The sequence below is a fragment of the Colius striatus genome, chromosome Z (assembly GCF_028858725.1).
Source record: "Colius striatus isolate bColStr4 chromosome Z, bColStr4.1.hap1, whole genome shotgun sequence".
In the NCBI taxonomy this organism is placed as follows: Eukaryota; Metazoa; Chordata; class Aves; order Coliiformes; family Coliidae; genus Colius; species Colius striatus.
The window spans coordinates 407,538-424,977 of NC_084790.1; the positions used below are offsets into that span (position 1 = coordinate 407,538).

The 17,440-nt window shown below is 65.7% G+C and overlaps 1 protein-coding gene and 1 long non-coding RNA gene across 2 annotated transcripts; both read left to right on the top strand.

Annotated features, from left to right (window-relative positions):
- Positions 1–910: 910 nt before the first annotated feature.
- Positions 911–9,917, top strand: LOC133628777 (disintegrin and metalloproteinase domain-containing protein 11-like). Its single transcript, XM_062017929.1, has 26 exons — positions 911–985; positions 1,997–2,184; positions 3,241–3,317; positions 3,660–3,729; positions 4,138–4,223; positions 4,312–4,378; positions 4,499–4,547; positions 4,650–4,717; positions 4,870–4,944; positions 5,028–5,099; positions 5,706–5,872; positions 5,963–6,047; positions 6,133–6,223; positions 6,318–6,369; positions 6,460–6,559; positions 6,855–6,926; positions 7,030–7,122; positions 7,213–7,293; positions 7,376–7,426; positions 7,909–7,972; positions 8,051–8,150; positions 8,218–8,337; positions 8,451–8,619; positions 8,711–8,825; positions 9,074–9,164; positions 9,491–9,917. The coding sequence occupies exons 1-26, from the start codon at positions 928–930 to the stop codon at positions 9,534–9,536; spliced, it is 2,307 nt and encodes a 768-aa protein (XP_061873913.1). The 5' UTR covers positions 911–927; the 3' UTR covers positions 9,537–9,917.
- A 1,927-nt stretch (positions 9,918–11,844) lies between these two features.
- On the top strand, positions 11,845–13,630 carry LOC133628836 (uncharacterized). The gene is made up of 2 exons (XR_009820880.1): positions 11,845–12,071; positions 12,221–13,630. It is a non-coding gene; the product is annotated as an uncharacterized LOC133628836 (long non-coding RNA).
- The last annotated feature ends 3,810 nt before the right edge of the window (positions 13,631–17,440 follow it).

The following is a 17,440-nucleotide window of genomic DNA, read 5'->3' on the forward strand; positions in this document are numbered from 1 at the left end:
GACCCGCCCCACACACCTCAGGGTGACAGCACCCCCCAGACAGGGGCTGAGCAGCCCCCCCCCAGAGCCAGCACTGGTGGGGACTGGGGAGGGGGCTTCAGTCCCGGCTGGGGTCTCTTCTGATGGCTGGGGGTCCTGGTACGGGCTGTGGCCTCGGTACCAGTTGGAAGCTCTGGTACTGGTCAGGTGGGTTTTGGTGCTGGCCAGGGGCTTGGCACGAGCTAGGGCCAGGGAGAGACTTGGTCCCAGCAGGGAGAGGGGCTCAGTACGGGCTGGGACGGTCAGACCCCTGTGCTGGGGCAGGAGGGTGGTACTGCTGTGGTCTCCCTGGGGTGTCCTGTACCGGCTGGGGGCAGAAACTGGTGTCTGGCACCTGCCTGGGGGGCTCCAGTCCCATCGAAGGGCTCAGTGCTGGTGGGGAAGGACAGTGCTGGTGTGTGGTGGCTTGGCACTGGTGTGTGGGGGTCCTGTCCTCGGGGGGGTGCAGAGTGACTGAGGGGGTCAGTACTGGTGCTGCTGTACTGAAGAGGGGCTGGTCCTGGCTGGTCCTTTGCAACCCCGGCAGGGGCCGTGGGGGTGGGCGGCCCGGGCCGGGGGGCGATGCCGGGGCCGGGGGGCGATGCCGGGGCCGCCGGTGCTGCAGTGCCGGGGGTGCTGGCGGCGCTGCGGCAGCCGGGGCGAGGCGGGGGGGGGGGCCGGGCCGGGCCGGGGCCGGGGGGCGGCGGCGGGGCCGGGGCGGGGCCGGGCGGCCCCGGGGCGGGCGCTGCCGGTGCCGCTGCCGGCGCCGGTGCCGGTGCCGCGCGCGTGCGGAGGGGGCGGGGGCGGCGCTCCGGGCCCGGCCCGGGGCTGCGGGGACGGGCGGCGAGGGGCAGGACGGTCCCCGGCTCCGCGGGCCCGGCGCGGCCGCGCTCGGATTATGCGGGAGCCATGAGGCCGCTGCGGGGGTGGCTGCTGGCCGCGCTGCTCTCGCTCGCCGCGCGGGCAGGTAGGTCCGGCCCCGGCCCCGCTGCCGCTCGCCCCCTCCCCGCGTCCCCGCTGCCGGGTCCCCGCTCGCGGCCCCGCTCCCGCTCCGGCCCCGCCGCCGCCGCTGCGGCTTTTTCGCTGCATCGACACATTTTTCCGCAGCGCCGCCCCGCAGCGCCCCGGGAGGGGCCGGTTCCCCCCCACCACGCACCACCGGCCCCGCTCCCGCCGCCCTCCCGCCCCCGGCCCCGCACTCCCGGCCGCCCGCTGTCCTCGCGGAGGGTCCCCCGTCCCCCCCCCCCCAGCGCTCCGTGTTCGCTATGGCGGTCCCCACCGCCGCCCCCTCGTGTCCCCTCTGGAGGGTCCCTGGCTCTCCCCGAGGAGATGTCCCCACGGCACCCTAAGTGTCCCCTTGGGCTGCGTCCCCATAGCGACCCTCCGATGTCCCCACTCCAGCCGCCCGTTCCCCATGGGAGCTGTACCTCTGTCAGCCCTCCCTGTCCCCTGGATGTCCCCTCGGGGGCTGTCCCCCTGCCAGCCCTCGGTCTTCCGCTGGGATTGTCCCCATCTCAGCCGTCCCTGTCCCCTGGACGTCCCAGGGGACGTGTGCTGCTGTCCCAGACCCCCCGTCCCCGGGAGCAATGGCGTCCGTCAGTCCCCCCCCCGGCCCCCGTGTGCCCCCTCGGGGATGCATCGCTCTTCCAGCCACCCGTGTCCCAGGGGTGTCCCTCCCAGGACCCGCCACTGTACCTCAGGCCTCCCGAGCTCCCCCTCCCAGATGTGTCCCACATGAGCACACAGCCCGTGCTTCCTCCTGGGCACTCCACCAGTCTGGCTGTCCCCGCTGTGTCCCGCAGCCACCCCCCCCCCCCGGGACACGTCCCCAGGACACCCCCTCCGGGACGCGGGTCTCCCTTTGGAGATGCAGTGCCCCACCTGGCTGAGCCCCTGAGCACGGCCCCAGCCCCCCGCGCCGGCAGCCCCGCGCCCCCGGCCCTCCCTGAGCGGGCACGGCCGGCTCCCCCGCCCGCAGGTCCCGCTGCGCAGGCCGGCTCTCTGCAGCGGCGGCTGCCCCGGGCCGGATGGCAGGACGGACGGGTGGTCTCCCAGATCACCCACCCCAGCAGGCTGGTGGGGCACAGCTCAGGAGGAGAGGTCCTGAGGCATCAGCTGGACACCAGGGTCAGGAATGAGCCTGGAAGAGGAGGCGGCGGAGGCCCTGTAAGTGAACCGCAGCGCCCGGCCGCCCTCTCCTGGGGCCCGCGGGTGGGTGGCGGGTCTCCAGGCAGCCGGCGCGGCCGTGCCCCAGCACCCGTGTGGCCACCGGCAGCGGGAACCGGGCCCTTTGTGGCCCTGGGGCCCGCACGGCTGCCGCCCCCTCGGCGGGGCACCCACGTGTGCCGCGAGATGCCGTTAAACCCGGCACCGGCGCTGCGAGCGGGCGCCGGGAGGGAGGAACCGGGAGCGGGGAGCGGGACGGCTCCCGCCGAGCAAACGGGCCCCTGGCTGCGGCGGGGCCGGGGGTCCCGGCGCCTCGGGGAGCGGACACTCGGCGGGCGCCGGGGTCGGGGCGCATCGATCCCCGCAGCCGCCCCGGGCGGAGGGCGGAATGAGGAGCTGCAGCTGCCGCAAAGGTGATGGAAACCCGGCGTCCAGTGAAACCGCGGCCGCCGGGAGACGCTGCGGGGGGAGGCCGGGCCGCTGCCGGGAATTCAGGGGCTGTGGGACCCGAGCGCGGCGAGGGGCGGATCCGGGGGCTCTGAAGCTGGGTGGCGGCGCCGGCAGAGCCCCGGGACGTCCCTCGGCGCGGTGCTGCGCGGCGGCAAACGCGCCCTCGTCCCTCCGTCGCCATCCTGAGCCGTGCCCGGGTCTCGGCCAGAGCCCGGGGTACCCCAGGAACGCTTTGGCTTTCCCGGCCGCGGCTGCCGAGGCCCCGCCGGTGCTGAGCCTCCCCCGTGGCCCGTGTCGGGTCTCGGGCAGCTCCCCCCCGCCGCCGCGGGAACTGGGTCAGGAGCGACGGGCACCGGGCCGGGGGGACGGCGGCCGCTGCTCGGAGGCTGCGGCCCCACGCTCCCAAAGGGCTCCCGAGGAGGCGGGTGGCAGCCGTGGGCACCCTCCCGGCGACGCCAGGGATGATTCTGGGGCAGAAAGCAAACCCCCAAAGACATTTCCCTTTACGTCGCTCTTTTGAGGTCAGAAGTGCCCCTCGAGCGGCCGCGGGCTGGGGCAGGGTCATTAACTTTTGCTTTCCGGGGGGGGGGCGGCCCGGCTCTGCAGGGGCTGCATCTGGCGCGGGTCAGCTTCGTGGTGCACGCCTTCGGCTCTGCCTTCACCCTCGACCTCCAGCTGAACCAGTGAGTGGCCCCAGGGGCACCCACTGTGGGACCGGGGACACTCGCCATAGGGCTGCCGCCCTCCCCTGGCAGGAGGGAGGAGATGAAGCTGGGGGTCCCTGGGGCCAGGAGGAGGTTGTGTGGAGCTGGGGCTCAGCTGTGGGGTGGGGAGAGGGTCCCATGGGGTGCCAGCACCCTCCCAAAGTGGGGAGTCCTGTGCCAGGGTGATGCCATGTGCATGGGTTGTGGGTGGGTGCATGATGAGGGTGCTGCTGGCAGGCCCATGGCACCGATGCCTTCCTTCTCTTGTTCCTCATCCTCCTCACCACTGCGGCCTCTCACCCCCCTACCTGCTCCCGGCAGCCACCTCCTGGCATCACACTACGTGGAGCGGCACGTCAGTGGCGCGGGCAGCAACGGCAGCCACAGCACGGTAAGCTGCGAGCCGTGCCACGCTCAGCTCTGCCGTGCCATGCCATGCTCTACCACACTGTGCCATGCCGTGCTGTGCCATACCTTGCTGTGCTGCCCCAGCCCCGCAGCTGTGGCTCAGAAGCCCAGGACTGTCCCTGTCAGCTCAGCTGGGGTGTCCCGTGCTGGACTGTGGGTGCTGCTATGGGGGGTGCCAGGGTGTGATGTGTCTCACCCGGGTGCGGGGTGACCTCAGGGTGTGTTGGCCACTGGCTGTGCCAGGGGCAGTGGTGGTTGCCCACCCGGGAGCTGTGGGTGCCAGATGCACCCCAGGCATGACACAGCGAGCCCCAGAGCAGCAGCACGGGGTCAGGGCACGGGCAGGATGGGACCCCGGGCCCAGCTCAGCTGCCTCTCACCACTCTGGCAGGGTGCAGGTGAGCACTGCTACTACCAGGGCTGGATCCGGGGGCAGCCGCGCTCCTTTGTGGCTCTCTCCAGCTGCCAGGGCCTGCGGTGAGTACCCTGTGCCCTTGGATGGGCCAAAACGGGGGTTGGGGGGGTGCCCTGCTCTGCACCCCATTCCCCCTGTCTCTCTTTGCAGCGGGGTCTTCTCAGATGGCCGAGCAACGTACCTGATCGAGCCCCAGGTGGGCACCGAGCACGGGCAGGTGAGTGGCGCTGCGGAGCCAGTTTCCCCACTGCAGCTCCATGGGCTGGGGCTTGGGGACAGTCCTGGGGACACGGGGATGTGGCAGCCCCCCACTGGGACACTCGTCTCCCCGTGACAGGGTCTTCGGCCACACATCGTCCAGCGCATTCCCAGCTGCGCCCGACCGGGTGAGCCTTTGCATGGAGCCGGCGCTGGGCATGGTGACGGTGGCCCCGATGTCCCAGTGACTCTGTGCCCAGTGCCCTGCCAGCTCTGTCCCTTCCCTCCAGGCTGCCTCTTCCCTGCGCTGAACCAGCGCGTCGCGGGTGGGTTACCAAAGCTGCGGCGGCGGCGGCAGGTCAGTAGGGACACCAGCAACATGGGGCAGGGGACAGGGCACATATGGCCAGGGACACGGGGCAGTGGACAGGGCACACGGGCAGGACACGTGGGGCTGGGGACAGGGATGCCTGGGCTGGTGGATTTCTGCTCAGCCCTGGGCTGCCGCAGGTCCGCCGAGCTCAGCACACGGTGCACAGCGAGACCAAGTACATCGAGCTGGCTGTGGTCAACGACCACCAGCTGGTAAGTGCCAGGGGCCCCGGGGCCACTGAGGTGGGGGTTGGAGTGGCCCCTCCCAGCCTAACCTGGCCCCTGGTCCTCCCCAGTTCCTGCAGCTCCGCAAGTCTGTGGTTCTCACCAGCAACTTTGCCAAGTCTGTGGTCAACGTGGCTGATATGGTGAGAGGGTTTTTGGCCCCAGGGGAGTGGTCCCAAGTTTGTCCGCAGGGGATTGGTTCCTGACACCTGGTGGGTTTGTTTGGTGGGGGGAAGCGTTCATTTCCAGGGGCATTTGTCCCCACTGCACTTGTTCCTGGGTGGGGATGTCCCCAGGGCCTGGTGGGTTTGTCTCCTGTAGGGAGGGAGGTTGGTCCCTGGCACCTTGTGGGTTTGATCCCAAGCTTTTGTCCCTGGTATTTTTCGGGTTGGGGGGGGGGGAGTTGTTCCCAGGGTTTTGTCCCTGGGGAGGTTGTCCCAGAGCAGGTTGTCCCCAGCACCTGGGGAGTTTACCCCTGGAGGTTTGTCCTTCAGGAGTTTGACCTTGAGGTGACTGTCTCCAGCAGCTGATGGGTTTGTCCCCAGGGAGTTTGGTCCTGGCACCTGCTGGGTTTGTCCTGGGGGAGATTCTGTCCTCAGGGAGTTGATCCTCAGCACCTGAGGGGCTGATCCCTTGGGGTTTGTCCTCAGAGGATTGATCTCCAGCACCTAACGGATTTGTCCCTGGGAGGGGGGGAGGTCCCGGCGAGGAGTTTCATCCCTGGCACCGTCCCCTCCTCATCACCACAGATCTACAAGGAGCAGCTCAACACTCGCATCGTGCTGGTGGCCATGGAGACGTGGGCCTTGGAGGACCGGATCCGGGTGGGGGAGGATTCCCTGGAGACCCTGAATGAGTTTGTGAAGTACCGTCGCGAGGGGCCGTTGGAGCACAGCGACACCGTCCACCTCTTCTCGTGAGTGCCACGGCTGCAGCCCCTCCGCGGGGCCTGGAGCTGCCGGCCCCGGCCCCACCTGCCCCGTCCCCACCGGCCCCGTCCCCGCAGGGGTCGGACGTTCCAGAGCAGCCGCAGCGGCACGGCCTTCGTGGGGGGGATCTGCTCTCCTGCCCGCGCCGGTGGCGTCAATGAGGTGGGTGCAGCGAGACCCAGCCCTGGGAGCGAGGTGGGGGCGGGAGGTCGCTGCGGTGACCCCCCGCCCGTCCGTCCCCGCGCAGTACGGCACCGTGGCGGCCATGGCGGTGACGCTGGCGCAGACGCTGGGGCAGAACGTGGGCATGATGTGGAACAAGCACCGCACGGCCGCAGGTACCCTGGAGGGCACCCCCCGGGAGGGGGCTGGGGGCGCGGACGGGACGGCGCGGTGCCACCCACAGCCATCTCCCCCTTCCCTCTGCTCCAGGGGACTGCCGCTGTCCGGACTCGTGGCTGGGCTGCATCATGGAGGACACAGGGTGGGTGCCCGCTGGGCCGTCGCCGGGGGTCCTGCTCGCTCGGGGTGGGCGGCTGTGCCCGGTGCAGGGGTGACGGTGCCCGTCCCACAGGTACTACCTCCCGCGGAAGTTCTCCCGCTGCAGCATCGACGAGTACAACCAGTTCCTGCAGGACGGCGGCGGCAGCTGCCTCTTCAACAAGCCCCTGAAGGTATCGGCCTGGGGCGGCTGCGCGGGCGGGGAAGGGGGAACAGCGCCCTGGGGCTGGCTCCGAGGGTCCCTCAGGACTCGCCTCTCCCTCAGCCCCGGCCACATCCAAGGTGACGGTACCTGCATCAAACCATGTGTCCCTGATGGGGGAAAGAGCCCGACCCTTGTCCCTTGTGCTGACGGCGAGCGGCGCCGGGGTCCCACTGTCCCCCAGGTGCCCTTTTAGGGGTGTTCACGGCAGCACCCAGCTCTGGGCCCCTCAGCATCTCTCACTCCCCCCTCCTCGGTCCCGGCAGCTCCTGGACCCTCCGGAGTGCGGCAACGGCTTCGTGGAGGCGGGAGAGGAGTGTGACTGCGGCTCGCTGGCGGTGAGCACGGCGCGGGGCTGGCAGCGCGGCGGGGCCAGGGTACTGCAGGGGCTGACGGGCTGTGCCGGGCTGTGCCGTGCCGGGCTGGCCGCTGTCCTGGCAGGAGTGCGCGAGGAGCGGGGGCAACTGCTGCAAGAAGTGCACACTGACCCACGACGCCATGTGCAGCGACGGGCTCTGCTGCAAAGGCTGTAAGGTGAGCGGGGCTGGGGCCGGATCCAGCGGGTCCTGTGCCGTGGGGGTCCTGTGCCGGGGGCTCCTGACGTGCGGCCTCTCCCCGGCGCAGTACGAGCCCCGTGGCGTGGCGTGTCGAGAGGCCGTGAACGAGTGCGACATCCCCGAGAGCTGCACCGGGGACTCCAGCCAGGTGAGCGGAGCTGGGGGCACACGGGGGGACACAGTGTGGGGACACGTGGCGTCACACGCCCCCTTCCTCCTGTCCCCCTCAGTGTCCCCCCAACCTCCACAAGCTGGATGGGTACTTCTGTGAGAATGAGCAGGTGAGTCGGGCACGGCACGGCGGGACACGGCTGTGGGGCTGGGGCACATCCCTGGGAGCTGGGGCATGTTCCCAGGGGCTGGAGAACGTCCCAGTGCAGCAACCACAGCCACAGGCTGGGGAGGGGTCTGCGGGGAGCTGATCTCACATCAGCCGGGGTCCCAGAGGGTCCTGAGCCCTCACTGTGGCAGCTCTGTGCCCCCTGTGCCACACACTTTCCCTCTGTCCATGGATCCCAGATCACACAGTTTCTTGCAGCTGTGGGCTGTGCAAACCCACGGGGTGCAAACCTCCCTCATGCCACTGGCCCCTGGCCGCACACAGCCAGGGCTCTCCAGTCCCTGTGCCATCAGAGCCCCCTGGGCCAGGAGTCCTGGAGCAGAGCAGTGCGGGGGGGACTCTGTCCTTGCCCCACCTCCCTGGCCACGAGCCCCCACCAGCCTCGTGCCCCCGCCAGCCCCGTGCCCCTCTCCTTCTCCTCAGGGCCGGTGCTACGGTGGGCGCTGCAAAACCCGGGACCGGCAGTGCAACACGCTGTGGGGCCGCGGTAGGTGCCGGCCCTGGGCGGGGCTTTGCCTGGGGGAGGACGGGCAGGGGCACGTGGGTGACACTTGTTCTGTCCCAGGCTCAGCCGAGCGCTTCTGCTACGAGAAGCTGAACGTGGAGGGGACGGAGAGGGGCAACTGCGGGCGCGAGGGCGCGGGCTGGCTGCAGTGCAACAAGCAGTGAGTGAGCCCCACGGCCCCCCCCCGCCGCCCCTCGCCTCCCGCTGACGCCCTCGGTGCCTTCCAGGGACGTGCTCTGCGGGTTCCTGCTCTGCGCCAACATCTCGGGCGCTCCCCGGCTCGGGGAGCTCAGCGGCGAGATCGCAGCCACCACCTTCTTCCACCAAAACCGCTACGTGGACTGCAGGTGGGTGCCCGGCCGCGGGGACGGGGACGGGCACTGGGATGGGGATGGGATGGGGACAGGGGCGGCTCGCAGCAGGGGTCCCGGTGGCAGCCGCTCTCGCCCTCCCTGCGCAGGGGGGGACACGTGCAGCTGGTGGACGGCTCCGACCTGAGCTACGTGGAGGACGGGACGCCCTGCGGGCCCGGCATGCTGTGTCTCGACCGCAAATGCCTTCCAGCCACGGCCTTTAACTTCAGCTCCTGCCCCGGCAGCTGGGATGGGAAGATCTGCTTCGACCACGGGGTGAGGGACACGGGGCAGGGGACAAAGGGGATGGCGGTGTCACAGCAGCGGGGGGGGTGTCACGGCACCGGGGGTGACACTGTCCCCTCAGGTTTGCAGCAACGAGGGCAAGTGCATCTGCCGAGCAGAGTGGACGGGGAAGGACTGCAGCGTCTACGACCCCATCCCTGAGCCGAAGCCCACGGGGGAGATGGAGCGATATAAGGGTCTGTGTGCCCTGTGGGGGGAGTGGGGACACGGGATGGGCTCCCCTTGTCCCTGCTGTCCCCAGGGGACAAACCTCATCCAGCCGGGGGGGCTCAGGGTCACCCCCATCCCTGGTGCCACAGCTCCACTGGGCACAGCTGGGCTTTGTTCTCCCCAGGAGCCCCCAGCACTGGGGCTGCGTCCCCATGTTGTCCTCCCCCCACTGACTTGTGTCCTTGTCCCCTCCTCCCTGTCCCCTCTGTCACAGGTCCCAGTGGCACCAACATCATTATCGGCTCCATCGCAGGGGCCGTGCTGGTGGCCGCCATCGTCCTCGGGGGCACAGGATGGGGCTTTAAGTAAGCAGCCGCCGCGAGCCACGCCCCCCCAGCCCTCTGCCACAGCCCCCACACACACTGGGCACCCCAGGAAGGGAGATAACGGCTCCTAGTCCCCTGTCCCAACCCCTGCATGTGGCACTGGGGGTCCCTGTCCCTCTGACCAGCCCTGGCTGTGTCCGTCCCCAAGCCTGTTGCTGTGCTGGCCGGGGGGGATGTTGCGGTGGCCCCAGGCGTGTGCGCTCCTGGCCGTGGGAGCAGGGACAGGCGGGGACACGCACTCCAGCAGCGTGGGGGACACGGGCTGGCACTAACGCTTCTCTCCTCTCCCCCCGCCGCCCCTCAAGGAACATCCGCCGCGGAAGGTACGACCCGGCGCAGCAGGGAGTGTAACCGCCCCCATCAGGGACTGTAACCGCCCCCCCATCGTCTCCTCCTCACGTCACTGTCACCGTCACCGTCCCGTCGGCTGCTGACGGCGCGGGAGCCCCGGCCGGGCGCTCTGTCCGTGTCGCTGTGTGTCCGGCCGTGCTGTCTCCATCTCTGTGCCCCCTCACAGCTGAAAAGAGACAGTGGTTGGGGCTGGGGGGTGCCTGGCAGCAGCTCCCCCGCCGGTGCTGGCTCTTTTCAGCTCCGTGTCCCCCCCGTGTGTCCCCCCCGTGTCACAGCCTCACACTAAACACCCCCCCACTTCTGTGTTGCAGGTCCGGGGGGTCCTGAGAGGAGCTGCTCTGCTCCCCCCGCCCCCCAGTGCCTCATTAACAGCAATTAAAGGGGCGCCGCTGATGAGGAGGAGAGCGGGGGGGGGGGCAGCCGGGACCCCCCCCCCGACCCCCACCGCACCGTCACGAATGTACCAGCCCCCCGGGGCTGCAGCTCCCCCCGGCACTGGGATGAATGTACCTGCGGGGGTGAGCGGGGACCCCCGGCCCCACCGACAACCTCCTGCCACCCCCATCGACATCTTCCAGCCTTGGGGCCTGAGCCTCCCCAATGGTGGGCCAGTAACTCCAGTCCCAGGCCAGTAACCCCAGTCCAGGGCCAGCCCCCCATCCCAGGGCAAGGCCTGGGTATCATGGCCCCCCCTCCCGCCAGGTGCCAGGTCTGGGATGGGCTCCATGGGGGATCCAGGTCTCCATTCCCAGATGTGCCCCCCCCAGGCAACTCAGCAACCCCCATGTGGGGTGCATCTCCCCAAGCTCCTTCCCTCCTCCAGTATGGCTGCATCCCCCCAGCCACAGGACCCCCAGGTCCCCAGGTGGGGACTGGCACCCCCCGGTGCCAGGCCGTCCCTCTTTTCCCCCTCCTGCCCCGGTGCCCCAGCTCAGGCAGGTGAACCCCAAACTGGTGGCCCTGGGGCCGGGGGGGGACGACAGCAGGGCCCAAGCTGGGCGGCGGCTCCTCAGCGCTGGGCCGGGGGCCACGGGACCGGGGGGGGGGGAGGTCTGCAGCACCATCACTGTCACCGCACCGTCCCCACGGCACACGGCGGGGCTCGTGCTCCCGAGCGAGCCGCCGCCGCCCCGGCCTCCGGGGACCCCGGCACCGGGACAAACACGAGATCAACGGGGGGGCTTCTTCACGAGTTTAACGCCGCGAGGCCGAGCGGCCGGGACGGGACGGGGGCTGCACCCGGTGCTTCCAGAGCCACGCGAGGAAACCAGCCCGCCCGCAGCCCCCAGCCCGCCCCGCGCCGGTCCCGCCCCGCCTTCGCTCCGCGCCGCCGCCCGCCGCCGCGATGGGCCCGGGGCTGGGGGGGCTCCGCCGCCCCGCGCCCCCCGCCCCGCTTTGCACGCGCTGGGAGCCGCTGCCGGGGCCGCCGCGCTCCCGCCCGGGCCCGGCCCCGCGACGCCTCCTGCAATGTGGCACAATTTATTACAATAAAGGTTTGGAAAACGAGGCCGGTTCTGGTTGTGCCCGGCGGCGCGGCCGCTGCCCGCCCTGCTCCCTTCCGGCCCGCTCCACCGCGTTCCGCCCCGGCCCGGCCCCCGAGTCGGGGTCCCAGCGTACGCCCTCTTGTCTCTGCCCCGTCCCAGGACTGCGCCTGGGGGACGCGGCTCAGACCGCATCGCGTGTGCCCATCACCGGCCCCCGGCACATCTCTGGGACACGGGAGCAGGTCCCCGTCCCCTCCCAGGGACACGCTCGCCGCGCTCTGCAGCCGGGGGAAGCAAACCCAGGCGCACGGGGCCTTGGGGATGGAGCCTCAGGCCCCAGAGCCGCCCGCAGCGGTGGAGCGCGTTCCCATGGGACGTCGCAGGCGTGCTCAGCTGGGGCTGCTCCGGCGGAGCTCGGCACAACCGGCCTCAGCCCGGCCGGAGCCCTCGGCGCAGCGGCTCCCGTCACAGCGGCCACGAGAGGGCTCTCCCGGCTCAGGGCATGCTCCGGGATGCTCCAGGGACGTCCGGACTCCGGCCCCGAGCCAGGAGGACGCGGCCTGAGGACAAAGGGCCAGCCCAAGGGAGATGCTCCTTGACCGGCTCCCCAGGACCACGAAAGCTCCGGGAGCGGGAGGGTGCAGTGCCCAAAGGCACACGCTTCGCTCCCGCACAAGCTGCTGCGGCTCCTTTAACGCTCCCTGCCTGTGCCGTGGCTCCGGCAGGGATGGGGTTAACGCTCGGGGGCGGGGAAGGGGCCGCCCATGTGATCCGCGCGCTATAAGAGGGTCGCGGCCGGAGGGTCGCGGCGCGTTGCGGGGCTGTGGCTGTGCCGTCGGGACCCAGCGGTGAGCGGCGACAGCGGGCGGCTCCTTCCTTCCTTCCTCTGCTCTTTGTTCTCCTCTCCTGCTCGTCCACTGCCTGGCAAAGCTTTGCCCTTTCCTCCGGGGTCTGCTGAGCTGGGGAGCAGCGGCGCGGGTCGCTTGGTGCTGGCTGGTTTGAAGCCATGACAGTCCTTTTTGGTACCCAGCGTGGGGCACGAAGCGTTGGGGTAAGGACAGATCTGCCCAGAATGTGCTGGAACAAAGGTGTTACACTGGTGTCTTGTACGAGTTAAGCAAGGCAGCTGGTCACAAGGCTGGCTCCTCCGTTTATGTGCTGGTGTTACACGAACTCTGACCTGCTGTGTGTTCCCTGCAGTGCTGTTTATCACCTCTGGGAGAGGGACGGAGACCGTGATTGTGTTGTACTGGCTGCTGACACCGTATGATGCGGTTGTGTTGGTTATATTGGTTCTGGGGCTGGGCTGGTGTGTCTGGGCAGCATTGTTGGCACTCCCATCCCGTGGGCTTTTCCTCTCAGTGATCTCACCCAGTCTCTGGGGAGGGCACAGAGGGGATGCTTTCTCTTCCTTTTCACCTCTCCTTTCTCCTCATGGCAGATTACAGCAGCCTTGGAGGATTCTGAGCACCCGTGGGAGATTCCAGTCATCCTGCTTTTACTGCTCTGTCTCATGTTCCATGTCTTGCCTGAGGTTGTTCCCCAAAGGTCTGTCCCAAGGCTGGACAGTCACAGGTGGGAGAATAGGGGCAGGGATCTGGGGTGGATCCTGCCAGCCCAGCCCCTCAGGGTGGATCCCACCAGCCCCAAACCTGCCATGGGCAGCAATAAAGGCAGATCCCTCGTTATTAGCAAAACCAAGGACACAAGCAGCCAGCTCTCGCTCTGTGCCTTGACCCTGACGTGCCTCAGCTCCTCTGGCTGCCGAAGCCTGGCCATCTGGCGGTGACTCTTCAGCTATAATCTGAGGAGGCAGACTTGGCTGCTGGGGTGTGCCCAGGGCTGGAAGCCCTGACGGCGTCCCAGCGCGTGGCTGAGGCCGGGGCTGCGGCGTGGGCAGCCCCACGGGAGCGGCAGGGTGCCTCAGCACAGGGAGGCTGAGGGCTTCCAGCTCCTGGGCCAGCTTTTGGGAGCAGAGGGAGCTGTCAGCTGGAAGGGGCCAGGCCCAAGGCTCCCAGCACTGCTGGCCAGTGCTTGTGGCAGCTTTGCAAACACAGGAGGCTGTGGTGAGCACACCCAGGTGCCAGGCTGCTGCCTCCCACGAGCCGACACTCGGTGATACCCAGTGTCTGAAGCCTTTGCCTGGGAAAGCTGAGTATCATCCTGCCTTTAGGCCAGCAGGAGGATGGCAGAGCTGAGACCTTCTGCCGACCCACTCCAGACACCACTGCCTGGACTGAAACTGAGCTGCTGCATTACTTCATGTCAGTTTCCTTAGGGCTGATCCCACTGAAGCTGTGTGTGTTGTTTGAGACTGTTGATGTTTCCCAAGGCCTTGTGGCTCTGTCAGACAAAGCATTGTCTAGAAACAGAATGCCCAAGGTAAGACCAGCAGATGCTCAAGATGTAACTGAGTGAGCAGAGTGTTGTCCCACCAGTGATAACAAATCACCTCAGCAAATCAGTAACAACTGTAGAATTCAGTGGCTGTTTCCTGGAATAGCTGTGTCTATGGTCAGGCATTGAATAGTCATGTTTTAATGTATCAGAGGAGTGTGCTTTTGCCCCTGTGCCCCAGCACTGCAATAAAGAATCCCTGCTTCATCCCAATCCTGTGTGACTGAGGCTTCATTTCGGCATCCTTACCCAGCCGCACCTAACTTCCCACTGGCAGTGAGGAATGTTAGAGAGCAAGGGGGTTTGGAAGCTCTGACTTCAACTTCTAATGGCAATGAGGAGCCCCCGAGAGCAAAACCCCCAGACTTCCCAAGCCTGCACTCAAACCAGACACATGTCACCCCCAAGTCACTTTTCCAAGCTCTGTGTGGGTCACCAGGTGTGGGTGAAGGGGCTCCCAAGGGCAGCTGGCTCTGCTACCAACACAAGCACATGAGGCTGCTTCAGCCCTCCCCCATACACACACACAACAGCAGTGGGCCCCAAAAGTCAGGGGGGAAGGAAAAAGAGAGGAGCTGAGCCTCCAAGCTGGGCTGAGGAACTGGAGCAATGGTCCCAGGGAACAGGGGGGCAGCTGGGCCCAGGAGGAGCTGCCTGGGGCCCCCTGTGTTGGTAGCTGCTCCCCTGAGCTCTCAGGGGCTGGAGGGGTGTGAACAGGGAAGGGAGGATTTTGGGGAGCCCAGAAGATGGGCAGTGGCCTAGAAAGGTGACTGAGGGCTTCAGTGTGCTTTAACTTAGGTTGTGTAGCTGCTGGGTCTGGGGGAAGGTGACAGTGTCCTAGGGTCAAGGGGGAAACCCAGTTCCTTGGGTCTGGCATGTCTAGGCTGTGCAAAATCATTTCCAAGCCCCTTTAGGAGCAATCTCCTGCTTGCCAGGACATTGCCTTGTAGGTCTTTTCCAGCTCCAAGCCCCGAGTTTCCATTTCTGCTTTAGCCTGGGCAGAGATGGGGTGGCAGGATGGGTGCAGCACGTCTGACAGCTCAGCAGTTCAAAGCCTGGGCAGAGATGGGGTGGCAGGACGGGTGCAGCACGTCTGACAGCTCAGCAGTTCAAAGCCTGGGCAGCAGAACTTCATTGTCGATCCCCAGGGGGCCCATTTGCCCTTGTCAGCACAGCTGGAGCAGGGAGGGAGGGCAGGCACCGAGCTCGGTGGGATCACCAACCAGAGGTTAAACCCTCATCAGCTCAGGTTAACCAGCAGGAGCCAGGGAGCATGGAGTTAAACTGGCAAAGGCTCCCTTTCTCTGAGTTTTTCTTCCCAGTCTTTCTTGAGGATTTAAATTTGTAGCAATTTATTAAATTAGCTCTGAAGTCTCTCAGGGTCTGTGCTCTCCAGGCCTGTGGCACTCCAGGGCAGAGCACTCTGCTTAATGATTCCCCCACTCTGGCTGCTGCCCTGTTTCTGGGATCTCCTCTCCTAACAAGGATCTTCTCTTCCCTTGCTGGACACCAGCCTATGCCCACCAATAGGAAATGCAGCAGCTTCAGCCTTGCAGAGTATCACAAATTAGTGCTGTTGTTTAAAAAACCAAGGGGGTCATTATGTAAGAGCCACAGTCCTGCTCTGGCCAGCAGTCAGCAAGGAAGGGCAGTAAGTGAGGAAAAAGCTGATTTTGGAGACACCCATTAGAGCAGAATTTCCTTTCCCAGCTGGGTGGCATATCCCTGATGGCCCCAGGAACTGCCCTCCCTGCCCCATTCTGCAGGAGAGAAATACCCTGTGGCAGGGGGATTTAACAGACATGCTGATGAAGGAAACTGCAGGTAGCTTGAGCTCTCTTGGAAATCATACATTCATAGAACAGTTTTGTTTGCAAAAACCCTTTCAGCTCCTGGAGTCCCAACCCTGCCCTCACCCTGCCCAGCCCAGCACCCCTGGCCCTCAGCACCTCAGCTTTGTGATCCCTCCAGGGCTGGGCACTCCCTGGGCAGCCTGGCACAGGGGCTGACACCCCTCTCAGGGAAACAGTTCTGCCTCAGCTCCAATCTCAGCCTCCCCTGGGGCAACTTGAGGCCATTTCCTCTTGTCACGTCACTTGTTACTGGGGAGCAGAGACCAACCCCCACCTCACTCCAGCCTCCACATTTTAGGTGACCCAACATGTAAACCACTTGCCCTCTATCTCTCTCCACCCTTCTATCATTTCAGGCAAGGTGGCTATTTTGTACCTGCAGAGCAGTGTAGGAGCCCTGCAGCACCCTGTGCCATGGCAAGGGTGCAGAGCAGCACAGCCTCCCCCAGGCTACTCAACAGGACTGCATCTCTTTCCTCAGTGTAGAAGTTTCTCAGTGCTGCCAGGCTCCTGGACACGTGTCCTCCCTTGTGCCCTCCCCTGGCTTGCTGCAGGTGACCTGGCAGCTGCTCAGCCACACTACAAGTCCTCACCAATCCCTATTCTTACCTATTTTAGACAGAAGCAATTCTGGCCACCATCTCTTTATGGGACTGGAAGTATCTCAAACTTCCCTTTCACCTGCTTGAGGTCAGGCAGCACCTGCAGAGAGATGGAACAACTGGGGTGGTGCTGCTCACACTTCACCCTGAGCAGCAGTTCTGCTCTGGGAGGGGGAACACACACCCCCAGGCCAGCCCAGGGCCACAGCAGCTCCTGTCTCCCAACCTTCACCAGCTGCCAAAGCACTGCTCTGCTACTTGCAAATTCCATTAGTGCATTTGATATTTGTGGGGGAAAACATATAAATCAATGAAAATATCAATATAATCAATATATCACAATACCAGAAGATCCTGGTTTAAAGACTGAGAAGCACAGCTAGCTCCTCCTGCCCTCCAGCCCAGCCATTCCCCTCTGCTCCCAGCCCTGGCACAGCTCCTGGGCACTCACCGGCCTGTGAAAATAACCGTCTCAGCTGGGCAAACCACTTCTTCCCTGGCCCTGATGGCCAGAAGATTTACATTTCATGCTCCCCTTGTCTGGGTCACATATCTCAGCACCAAATGCACCAGGCTGATCCATCCCCAGCTGTCAGGGATCTTCGCTGCACGTCTCTCTCCACCTCATTTCAGAGCCTTTGCAGCAGCTTGTATTGCCATGAGAGAAGCTGGTTCCCTTCTCATGGAGAACAAGGAGGAAACGTTCCCAGGGAGTGTGTTCATCTCCCCACAGAGTGTGTGCCAGCCACAGGCCCACAGAGATGTAGCAGGCAGCTGATGGACTCTGACTGACTGACTTCTCAGCAGCTGCCTCCAAGTCCTTCTGAAACACTAATGAGTTTCTTACCACAGACACACACACAGAGTTGACTCATCAGCCCCATTTTGTGATTCATGCCTCACACGTCAGGGGAAGGGCTCGCCCTGGGCAGGGTCACCCTCAGCTCAGAGGAAAGCAGCTCCTTCCAAAGGACTGCACCTCTGACAGGCCAGTGAGCTTTGTAAAGCACCCAGGGTACCTGCAAACAGACCTCTGGACTTCAATTAGCACTACACATAATTAATCAAGTACACCATTTTTGGGGGGTGTCCCTTTCCTCTCTTAAAACCCACAGACAACATACACATTTCTCTCAGTCACTCGCTGTTTCCACAGCTTTATCCCCCCCCTTGCACCTCCAGCCCAACCCCAAACACAGGCAGGAGCCCCACGAGGCACCACGACAGCGCTTCTGGGATGGGACGCAGCACACACAGCCATGTGCTCAGCACTGTGACACAGCTTCAGGGGACAGCCAACAAGGAACACTGCTACCAACCAGTAACAGAAAGGGAGAGGAGTCATCACATTGAAATTCAGGTGTTACAGGCCAAATGAGGGAGAAAGCCAGGGCACTGGGAGCCAAAGGTGAGGAGGTACCTCACCTCACCTCACCTCACCTCACCTCACCTCACCTCACCTCACCTCACCTCAGCTCAGCCAAATAAAAACCAGAACATCCCATTCAATGCAAAAATGAAAAGGCAGGAGGACAGCAAAGTGTACAACAGCCATCCCCCCAGCACCC